General features: G+C 38.2%; 1 protein-coding gene across 1 annotated transcript in view; it reads left to right on the top strand.

Moving 5' to 3' along the window:
• The first annotated feature begins 4,326 nt into the window (after positions 1-4,326).
• Positions 4,327-12,312, top strand: part of Naprt (nicotinate phosphoribosyltransferase) — a 149,531-nt gene continuing 141,545 nt past the window's right edge. The window contains exon 1 of the mRNA XM_076205359.1: positions 4,327-4,502. Coding sequence (XP_076061474.1) covers positions 4,421-4,502 — 82 coding nt within the window. The 5' untranslated portion in view covers positions 4,327-4,420. The remainder of the gene's footprint in view (positions 4,503-12,312) is intronic.

Below are 12,312 nucleotides of genomic sequence, written 5' to 3'. Positions count from 1 at the left end.
CAGTTTATTGTGAGGCTAGAAAATTAATTCATTTTCAATCACATGAAATGAGAACTTACATGTTTGAAAGATAAATGTTAAAACAATGTAAACATTGGTCAAATAATACTTCAAACAGCATCTTTGTCATATCTAACCTCTGGTTGTTTCTGGTCTATTTTGGGAATCTAATAAATTTACAGCTTTAGAATGGATATTGAGAATGGAGACAGAAATTATATAATATAAACACAATATACTTTGATATATGATCTATGTATAACTTGGATGGATACCACGGAATGTTGATATTTTTATTATATATAGATAAATATAGAGAATGAAGACAAATATTATATTAATAAATTATACTTTTGTAATATAAAATGTAGATCGCATGCCAAAGTAGCTTCATTACATGTAGATCACTAACATTTGTGAGCATTTGTCATTTTTCCCATTCATGGTGTGAGCATTAGTCATATGAGCTTTTCTTGTGTGAGCATTTGTCAGTAAACCTGCTTGGTTTATCTTACCTATGAATAGATAGTGGGGAATTAAGAGGACTTCTTGTAATGATCCCAACCTCTTCTGACAAGTCAGCCAGTATCTGATTTAGTCAAACCAAGGTGTCTGTCATAATGTGTTTTAGAGGAGGCTATTGTTGGGGGAATTACCACATTCTCTGAGAGTATTCCAGGGATCTATAACCCTTATAGTAAACCAGTTTCCTTTTAATGTTGTCCTCCAATGATTCGGTTTTGTTTGTTTCAGAGAATGGCCTCTTAAGTTGTTCCTGTTCATTTGAAAAAACTTTGTATATGGGACATTCTTGTAATCATAGATCAGTTTGTATGTTTCTATCATATCCCCTCGTGTTCTTCTGTTTTCTAGTGTCTGCAGGCCAAGTTGTGCACACCTCTCCTTATATAGTAGATGAGATAGTTCTGGAATTAACCTGGTTGCTCTTCTCTGGACTTTCTCCAAAGACCTAATGTCCTGTAATAAGTAGGAAGACCAGGGTTGAGCTCCGTAATCCATAATCAGATGGACCAGGGAGAGGTAGAGGGGCTTGAAGATGTTCTTGCTGAGCACAGTAAAGTTTCTTTTAATGATACCAAGTCGACTGTTGGCTTTGACAGATATTTTGGTGACATGTGCTGAAGACTTCAAATTTGCTGTTATGATGCCCAAATATTTTTTCCTGTGTGGTTTTCTGCAGTGGACTCTGGTTGAGTAAGTAGTCTGCCTGTCAGTTCTGAGGTCCTATGTGCATTGACTTGCACTTATTCACATTAAAGGATAGTAACAATTTCTCATCCCACTCGTCCAATCTCCTCATATCTCTATTAAGAGTATCTATGTCAGTTTCTGTCCTGATGGTCCTGTAGATTTTTGCATCATCTGGAAACAAACTGGCAGATGTTTCCAGGTTCTTTATGAGATCATTTATGTAAGCGAGAAAAAGTACTGGGCCCAGCACTGATCCCTGAGGAACTCCACTTACAACTGGTAGCCAATCTGTTCTTGCATTTCTAATTTTCACATGATGGTACCTCTCACTAAGGAAGTTCTTGATCCACATCAAGATTCTGCCATCTAAGCCCATTGCTTTTAGCTTGGTGAGAAGTCTTCTATGAGGAACTCTATTAAAAGCTTTTTTGCAGTCTAAATAATTTATGTCAATGCATATTCCCTCATCCACTGCATTCACCAGGTCATCAAGATAATGAAGCATGTTGGTCAGGCAGCTCCTCTTACTCCTGAAACCATGCTACTCTTCAGTTACAAGGTTATTATTGTTAAGATGGTCTACTAGGCTCTCTCGTGTTATGCTTTCTATTAGTTTCGACACAATGCTAGTGAGTCAGACAAGTCTATAATTAAGGGGTCCTATTTTATTGTTTTTCTTGTAAATAGGGCATATATTTGCTCTCCTCCAGTCATTTGGCACCACACCGGTCTCTAGTGAGGTTTTAAATATGTCCATAATTGTGTTGCACTGAGTTTCTGTACATTTCTTGAGTACCAAAGGTGACACTCCATCTGGTCTTTAAGCTTTGCTCCCATCTAGTACCTTGAGTTTTTTTTAACACCCTCCCTTGTTATTAGGATATTTTGCAGCTTAGGTCCTTGGAACGTAGAGTCTGGATCAGTGATTTGTTGACAGGCATCTTCCCTCACATACACACTATTAAATGCCATATTCGTCTCTTGGGCAATTATATCATCATTTTCAGTTATTTTGCCTGTGTGGGTCTAAAGTCTGGTTATGGTGTCTTTGGCTGTAGTCTTCAACCTAACATAGGACCAAAAGTGCCTGGTGTTTCTTGATGCATCTGTTGCTACTTTCTTCTTGTATACATATTTTGCTGTTCTCACTTCCTTTGTTACCACATTTCTTGCATTGTTGTACCATTCTTGTGTTGTAGTCTTTCTCCCCCTATATTTCATCCATGCTTCCTGTTTCCTTCTTAATAACATGGCAAGTTTCCTGGTCATCCATTTGGGTTTACTACACCCTGTTCTGTTTTTGTAGATTGGCATACATATCTTGATCATTCTGTTGTAATGTTCAATAAATATGTTCCATTTCTCATTTAGTTTTGTTAAAAAATATGTCCTCCCAATCAACTTGATCATATAGTTGTCTCATTCTCTCTATGTCTGCTTTGTGATAATTCAGATTTGGAGAGACTTCGAGTATTCCTTGGGTCTAGAATCTGCAGTCATTGTAAAACAAACGACAGCATGTTTGCTCAAGCCTAGTATTGCCATGCAGAGCTGAGTGTGTTCTTCAGTGCACTCCTAGGTATGTCCCTTGGTGACATACCTGACTGACACATACAGGTATTATTTTAGTTGTGCACATCTACACAATATAGCATTAGAAAATTAATTATCAATTTTATGAATTATAATACATGAACTTAATGTGTGGTTTTCTTGGAAATAAAAAACAAAAAAACCTTGCTACAAGTAAATTTACTAATGAATGAAGCCGCTAGGATACGGTATGGATGCTATGCCAGTCCAGTTACTATCAGATGACAGCTTTCACGTTGTGGACTGGGTGTTTTCCAACTCCAGGTGATGTTAATAAGCACTGTTACAAAGACAATAGGGCTTCCTTGGACTTTATGAGAGAACACGGGGTTCTGCCATCATCTGTTAATTGCCTGAGGTACAATAATAATCAGGCTGTCAGCATCCATGATGACCCAGATGATCTTTAGAATTTGAGGTACTGAATTACTAAACATTGATTAGGTTATGTAGGTTAGGTTAGGTTAGATTCGAATAGATTAAATTATCCTTTCATTTCTTCAACCTTGATACCTATCAAAACAAACAAGGCATATCATTTAATCATCGCGACTTCGTTCATTAGAAAATACATTTTAGCAACTTTTTTGTTAATGATTTCTGCCAAGAAAATCGCATATTACGTTGATTTATTATAATTTACAAAATTATTAATTTTCTATTGCTATATCGCATAGGTGTGCACAACTAAAATTTTATCCACATTTATAGTCAGGACATCAAGGGACACATCTAGGAATGCACCGAGGAATGCACCCAGCTCTGGTGCCCTGTATAGCTCATCCACTTCACTCTTGGTTCTTGTGAATATCAGGTCAAGTCTTGATGGGTTGATCCCTAAGGTGAGCCTATTTGGTTACGTTATGTCCAGAAATTGTTGTTAAGGTGTCAAGGAAATTATTGGATATTGGACTGACCATCCCTGGGTCCTGGGTGCCATTTGCAACTCTATTTTCTTGCCACAATACATTCAAAACATTGCCAAAGTTAAAATTCCCACACACTAATAGTTGGTTTTTCTGTGTAAGATCTTCACTTTCTCTTAATAGATCACATATTCGGTTATTGTTCTCCACAGATGACGAGGGGGTTCTGTAAATGGTACCTTGAACTAGTTCCTTCCCCTCTCTGTTTCTTACCTCACAGTGTGAGGTTGTTCCAAATTAACTAGTGCAAAGAATCCACTGTCCTTACACTTCTTTCTTTTGGCATCTCTATCCTCTCGTGGGGTAGATCTTGAATATTTGTTTAGTACAGCAATTTTTCGTCGTGTTTCACTATTACCACATTTAAATCTCGCTCTGCACCGCTTCATTATTGTGTTTATGTGTGGGAAGTTCGGACAATAACTGTTATGGCATAAATGAATCTTTTTCACATTCTGAAGGATTTAATTTTAGATTAGCAGTTAATATGTAGGTTTACTTACTACAAAAAATAAATAACGATGTTTTTGTATTGTATTTATATGTTTTGATAGTATTAGATCTGTGAAGAAATTGTTTATATCGTCTATGACTCCCACAGGTGAGCAGACGAAATCTTATTTGACTGCAGACGCCAGACGCTCGAACAACTTGGAGGTGACAGCATAGAACATTCAGTTGGTGTCAGGATGACAGATCGTGTTGAAGAGCCTTCTGATCGTATTAGGAATAGGAACTCTCAGAATGGTGTGATCCAGCCTCTCCTTACAGGTTTGTGTAAATATGACGTCAAGGTCAAATTAGAACGTTCAATATTAATTTCGTTATGATTCTCTGGAGTCTTAATCAGTTAATGAATGATAGTTGTACTTTAGTAGGATAATGATGATTTAAAGATATTCAGGTAAGAGTCCAAAATAATGCAAACATGGGTATTTGATTCGCAATTTACCTTGTCCCATAGCTCCAAACCTAATATAACTTAACCTAACCTAACCTAACTGAACCATAGCCATTCATAGAAAAAATGGACCTTTGAAATGCAAAAAAGAAAGAAATGAAAAATGTGTGTATGATACTGGGGTAGAAATGATGGACAATTTATAGTTTCACCCAACCAACAATTTCCTAATGTGGCTTATGTGTTTCTGGTGAGATATATTGTGTATTATTGCTGGTGTACATCATTTCCATCCTGGATAAATGTGTAGTTTTCAAGTAATTGATATATAAAGATATGCCTACCTCTCTTCCCAAAATGCTTACATCTCCTGCCCAACGATCTTGGGGGACCTGTGCGAAATCAGGGTTTTTGGGTGAGGGATTATTACATCGAGTAACGTGCATTGCAAAACAGGTCAGAAATCAAGAAATTCACATAATAGATATATGAAAATATGTAAATTACACCTTTGATGGCGGCAGCAGCGTTGTTATTGTTGAGTAGCGTTGTCGCCACATTTCTGATTTTTCCGCTATATTTGAGCGCATTACTCAATTTCATGCTCCCCACCCAAAAATCCCGATTTCCCACAGGTCCCCCAAGATTGCTGGGAGGAGAGGTAGGCATAACTTTATATATGAATCACTTGAAAACTATGCATTTGCAATGGAAATGGTGTACACCATCAATCAATACACATATCTCACCAGAAACACATAAGCCACATCAGAAAATTGTGTTTCCATTTCTTTTATTAGCTATTACTCATAATAGATAAACACACATTTCTACTAATAGTTATACTTTAAAGAGAGCTCACGTTACTAAGAGTGTTTTGGTGGGGATTGGAGGGGTCTAGGGGGTAAAGCCCCCAGCTAAGTTAGGTTAGGTTTGGTTAGGTTAGGTTTGGTTAGGTTTGGTTAGGTTAGGTTTGGTTAGGTTAGGTTTGGTTAGGTTAGGTTTGGTTAGGTTAGGTTTGGTTAGGTTAGGTTAGGTTAGGTTTGGTTAGGTTTGGTTTGGTTTGGTTTGGTTTGGTTAGGTTTGGTTAGGTTTGGTTAGGTTAGGTTTGGTTAGGTTAGGTTTGGTTAGGTTAGGTTAGGTTTGGTTAGGTTTGGTTAGGTTTGGTTAGGTTAGGTTAGGTTTGGTTAGGTTTGGTTAGGTTAGGTCAGGTTTGGTCAGGTTAGGTTTAGTTAGGTTTGGTTAGGTTTGATTAGGTTAGTTTTGATTAGGTTAGTTTAAGTTAGGTTTGGTTAGGTTAGATTTGGTTAGGTTTGGTTAAGTTTGGTTAAGTTAGGTTAGGTTTGGTTACATTATGTTAGGTTGAGGTTAGGTTACATTAGGTTAGTTGTACACAAATTCGCAACTCTCGGTCCTCTCGAAGCTTCATGAATTTATTCCCGATTTTAGGGTTAGCAACTCTTGCGCAGGAGGAGTGCGCTTCGCTAAATGTAGTGGATAGAGCGAAAAATTTTGTGAATTGTTGGTAACGCTGCTCAACAATAACATGGTGCTCGCGTGAGCCCCTGCCACTGCCGCCATCAAAGGTGTAATTTATGTATTTTCATATTTTTTTTATGTGTTCTTGTTGATTTTACACCTGTTTTGCAACGTGCATTACTCGATTTCATGCTCCCCACCCAAAAAACCCGATTTTCCACAGGTCCCCCAAGGTCATTGGGGAGGAGAGGTAGACATAAATTTATATATCAATTACTTGAAAAAAACACATTTGCGACAGAAATGATGTACACCATCAATCAATACACAACATATCTCATCAGAAACTCGTAAGCCATATCAGAAAATCGTTGGTTGGGTGAAACTATAAGTTGACCGAAATTATATTTATTCATATATGATTATTGTCATATATTTAAGATTTGGATGACTCGCTATAGTTTGCATGTCCTTGAAGTACAAATTAACAAGCACCTCTATTAATTCCTTTTGATTTACAATCTTTTTATATTTGAGGCATCTAGAATAGAAAGGGGAAAATCCTGGCATCATATGTAGCCCATTTTGCCTTTTAACATCAAACACTCTATGAACCATATTTCCATACCAAGGAGGTTTGGCATTTACCCTTTCTATTCTAGACACCTCATTTTTCTATAGGCAGTATATTAGGTATTATTTTAGTTGTGCACATGTATGCAATATAGCCTTAGAAAATTATATATTAATATTGTAAATTATAATACATGAAGGTATGTGATTTTCTTGGCAGAAATAAATAATAAAAAACCTTGCTACAAGCAAAACTACTAATGAACAAATCCGCCAGGATACGGTATGGATGCCATACTGTCATCTGTCCAGTCAATGTCAGACAATGTGTTTCACATCTGGGTGTTCTCCAACTCCGGGTGATGTTAATAATGTTACAAAGACGATAGGGCTTTCTTGGACTTATGAGAGAACACGGGGTTCTGCCATCATCTATTAATTGCCTGAGGTACAATAATAACCAGGTTAGGTAGGTTAACTTAAGTTAGGTAGGTTAGCTTAGGTTAGGTAGGTTAGCTTAGGTAGGTTAGCATAGGTTAGGTAGGTTAACTTGGGTTAGCTTAGGTTAAGTAGGTTAGCTTAGGTTAGGTTAGGTAAGGTAAGTTAGCTTAGGTTAGGTAAGGTAGGTAAGGTTAGGTGAGGTAGGTTAGGATAGATGAATTTATCATCCTTTCATTTCTTTGACCTCAGCATCTATCAAAACAAACATAGCATATCATTCAACTGCCTTGACTTAGTTAATTAGTAAATCAGTTTTAGCAACTTTTTTGTTATTGATTTTTGCCCCAAAAAATCACACATTACAATGATCTATTATAATTTACAAAATTAATCATTAATTTTCTATTGTAATCTTATGCATTCCATAGAAAAAACAGATCTTTCAAATTAAGATGAGAAAGAAGTGAAAAATGTGTTTGTGTGATGCTTGAATAGAACTGCACTTTTAAGATGGAAAATAATGATGTGTCAACATTAACAGCTAACATTTTCTCGATGACTGAAGGATGAATGCATTATGCTTATTTGTAGACTCTTAACCTTTTTCCCATGGTGATGTTTCCTAAACTGAATAAAAATTTGTTATTATCCACAATGAAATCTATAGAATGTCAGTATAATACTGTTCTCCTAGAGCTAATTCAAAATGGTAGTGAAGGTACTGATTCCTTGATTATACCCACCCTAGCCTGACCCCAACTAACCCAATCTTTTATTTTATTATTATTATTTTTTTTTTAACCTGTGGTTCCTCTTAATGGCCCTGCACTGCTGTACATACAGCTCTTTCAGAGCCCCACCTTTATTGAATTCTTAGACTGTGTCCATAATGACTGTATCATGTTCATTGTAAGATGCAAGTGTGTTTTCAATTTTTTCTTGAAAATCTCTTGATTTCCACTATTCTTAACATCTTCAGGAAACTTGTTGAAGAGTTTCAGTGTGTATTTTCCAAAAACTCTAAAACCAAAATCAAAATTGCTTCTTGGTTGGTCAAGCCTATATTAAGCCTCATTGTACCATAAGGTCATTTCAGTGTTTACATCTCACAATGATTCTTTATGTAGATTGGTTTCCCACAGGCCAGAGTTTAACAAGTCATGACATATATACAATCCTAGCCTTTATTGGTAACCAGTGTAAGTGACATGGCAAGCCTTTTGTTAATCTGGCTGCTCTATTTATCACATTTAGCATATTTCTCAGTAAACAGTTTGGGAGGCTATAGTATAGTGAACTGCAGTAATCCAACTTATTAATGACATGAATAACTATTTTCATAATTTTCTCAGGCAATATTTCTCAATAAATGTGAGATTTTCAAGTGGTAATTTGCAGTTTTCAATCCCTTTATGGGAGCCATCTTGCCATGGTGGGGGTGGGTTTGTGTGTCCCTATGACTTGGCAAGTGAGGCTTGAGGGGGCTTTGGCCCCTGCTATGCCCTACTTTAGGGGGAGAGGGCTACCCATACTAGCAAGGTTGCCAGTGAGGGACCTGACTTACAGGTTCCCAGTGCTAGGTTGCCCATACAGGCCAACAGTGCCACCCACCAGAGGGACCACCATATGAGGTCATCCTGTGCTGGATGGTTGGGTGTTTAGGTCTGGGATGAGTTGTAGAGGGATGTCTTAGCTCCATCCCTGACAAACATTCGTATCAAGAGGGAATGTTTTTCTTAAAATGAATGGCCCCCATGGTGATGAGGTACCCCATCCACAGCAGCTTGCACTCACTCCCTTTGTAATTCTAGTAGGTGGTTGCCCTTGGCCCCTGGAGCTAAATCAAGTATCTCAAAGCCTGTGGAGACAAACCACACCCAAAACCCCTGAGAAGCAGTTGACCAGGCCCTTGGGATCACCCCATCTGGTCATAATGTAATATAAACACATTAGCAGGCTGGATGTTGCATTCCTCCTGCCACTGTGTCCCAAGTTGGAAGACCCCCATGGGTCACCAATTGAGTTTTGTCTTGATACAATCAAGATATCAAATATCTACCCATCATTGTCATATCATGTGATCCACTCAGCTTTCAAGTCTTTCAGAAAAATCCTCCATATCTGTCTGGAATATGATAGTGACTGTTTCTCAAGTTGATGTTGCGACTCTCATCTGACAGTCTACCAAAATGCATATGAGGTAATAAATCCCCTATATCTTAGAGATAAAAACCTGATTGCTAAAATAATTGGATCTAATAATGTAGTCCATATATTAAGCTTTTCTCCCCTTATTAGGAAGGTAGCCTAGTAAAAGGCACTTTCCTATTCCCACTCATTCCACACCCCTCCACCACCCATTCCTACCTCTCATCTTAGCTCCTAATGGATAAAGAGTCATTCCTGTATCCCGCCCACTGACCTAGGTCAGAAGCAATGTAAGAAGACACAGTACATCCACAGAAAGGCCGCTTCAATTAATTGGTGACCCCACCCCCACTCCATCTCCTCATGCATGACAAGAGCAGCCAGACATTCCTTTGGACTCCATCAAAATATTATTCACACATAAGCACCCCCTACCCCACTCCCTTACTTGCATAATGGTAGCATCTATACACAGCCACTCTCCATCATCCCTATCTCCTGCCTTCTCCCCTCATTCCTCAACAGACATTCCCCTCTTGCTCAATGCTATTTTCACCATGTCCATCTCATCTTCAGTTGTCACCTTAAATTCACTCCCTCCACCTCTGCCTTCCATACATCTTTTGCTAATCTTTCTTCACTAAGTCTTTCCATGTGTCCAAACCATTCCAATCCTTTTTCATCAGCCCTGTCTGTCATCTTTTCCAATCCCACTCTCCCTTCATACAATCTCCTCTTTGCATCCATTCCCAGATGCATATTTCTCATTAAAAATTTTAATTATCCATGGCATTTACTTGTTTCTCACAATCTACAATTTACCTCTACCTCCACTCTTCCCTTCCCTGCCACATGTGACTAGAAATACCTAAAGCTATCCACTTCCTCCAGCCTCTCTCCTTTAAGACTTACTTCCAACTCACTGCCATTCTCTCCCCTTGTACATCTCATCACCTTGCTTTTACCCACATTTACCTTCAACTTTCTCCTATTGCATACCTTCCCAAACTCAGTCACTAACTCCCTTAATCCCCCCCTCCCTGTGACCCTACCATAAGTGCAATGTCACCAAACAGCAACTGGCTTACCTCCTACTTTTCTTAATTTTCTTTAACCATCTCCATTCCCCTGCCCAATATCCTTGCCTTTACTTCCCACACCACCCCATCCATGTACACATTGAACAGCCTCGGCAACATGACAAATACCTGACACAGTCCCACCTTTACCTCAAACCATTCACTCTCCCCATTTCCCATTCTTAAACAGGCTCTACCACTCTCATAGAAACTTGTGACTGCCCTTAACAGCTTTTCCCCTATCCCATATATCTGCAATACCTCCTACAGGGCCTTCCTGTTTACCCTGTCATAAGCTCTTTCCAAGTCCATAAAGGCCCAAAATATATCCTTACCTTTTCCTAAAGCTTTCTCACATATCTGCCTTACCACAAGAATCTGATCCATGCAATCCTTACCTTTCCTAAGCCTACACCTTTCTTTACCAATTACTCCCTCTGTTCCTCTCCTTATCTTTTCAGTTAAAACCCTCCCATAAGTCTTTCTAACTACACTCAACAAACTAATCTCTCTGGAAACTACTGCACTCATATTTGTCCACTTTTCTCTTGTAAACCATACTTCTCAGGCATTTCATCTCAAACACATTAAAACTTTATCTCTTCCTCTTTTATGTTCCATGTTTCTACCCCATGCATTGCTGTCAGCACAATTACCCCTTCATACAATTTCCTCTTAGCATCCATTCCCAGATGTCTTTTTCTCATTACACTATTTAATCTCCCAAGGTATTTACTTGCTTCTCTCAACCTGCATTCTATCTCCACCTCCACTCCTCCCTTTCCCACCACATTCACCTCCAAGTATCTAAAGGTATTCACTTCCTCTGGTCTTTCTCCCTTAATACTCGCTTGCAATTTGCTGCCATCCTCTCCCCTTGTACATCTCATCACCTTGTACCCACATTTATCTTCAACTTTCTTCTTGCACACATGTTCCCAAACTCAAAAAATAAAAAAAAATCCTCCCTTTCCTCTACACACTTCTCACTACCAGGCCCATATGCACTTACAAAAACCCACATCTCCTTTCCCAATTTTACCTGCATCCACATTAACCTTAAAGAAACCTCCTTCCACTCCACCACATGGTTACCTGTGTCTCTCCCTCATCCTCCCTTCCCTCCTGACACCCTCCCCACTAAACGCCCAAACTCAAACTCACCCTTCCCTTTCAACTTAGTTTCATTCAATGCTAATACATCCATCTCTCTTCTCACAAATATGCTGCCTGTCTTTTCACTTTTACTCTCATCTATATTATACCCATGCATATGAAAAGGCCCAAACCTTAGGGTTCTGGTTGTAAAACTCCTCCCAGACCATCTTATGCCTTTGCTCTTTTTTTAGGAGTGTCCCCTTTGGTTCTACAGAGAATAGAATGCCTAGTCCTATCCCCATCCCATTTTTGTCGCCTTTTATGACTCAAGTGGGAACACTTGGTGGCAGTATTCCTTCCTCCCTACCACAGGGTTTGGCGAAAAAGGAAATGTGTATTCAGAGAAGTGGTATTGGGTAGTATTAAGAGTGAGGGACAGCATAATGGAGTGACAGTCACAGTATAATAAAATAACATAATTTGTAAAAGATCCTAACCATTAAGTCAAGACATAAATCTTCAAAATGGCAGAGAACAAGGGCCCTTTTTCTCTGCCATTTTGATGATTTATGTCTAGACTTAGAGGTTAGGATCTTTTATATATTTGGCCCATGGTCCATAGGGTTGCCCCATATAGACCCTAAAGTATCAGACGCATGCTACTGAGCAGATTTTAACCTCGTAATAACACGCAGCCAATACCCCAGATGGGGATTTATATATATATATATATATTATATATATATATATATATATATATATATATATATATATATATATATATATATATATATATATGTAGACATATATATATGTATACATATATCTATACAAATATATATATATATATATATATATATAT

This window comes from Oratosquilla oratoria, chromosome 2 (assembly GCF_046742065.1).
Source record: "Oratosquilla oratoria isolate Oo_2021 chromosome 2, ASM4674206v1, whole genome shotgun sequence".
NCBI classification, from domain to species: Eukaryota; Metazoa; Arthropoda; class Malacostraca; order Stomatopoda; family Squillidae; genus Oratosquilla; species Oratosquilla oratoria.
The sequence above is the reverse complement of the archived record's forward strand: the minus strand, read 5'-3'. Positions and strand labels throughout refer to the sequence as shown.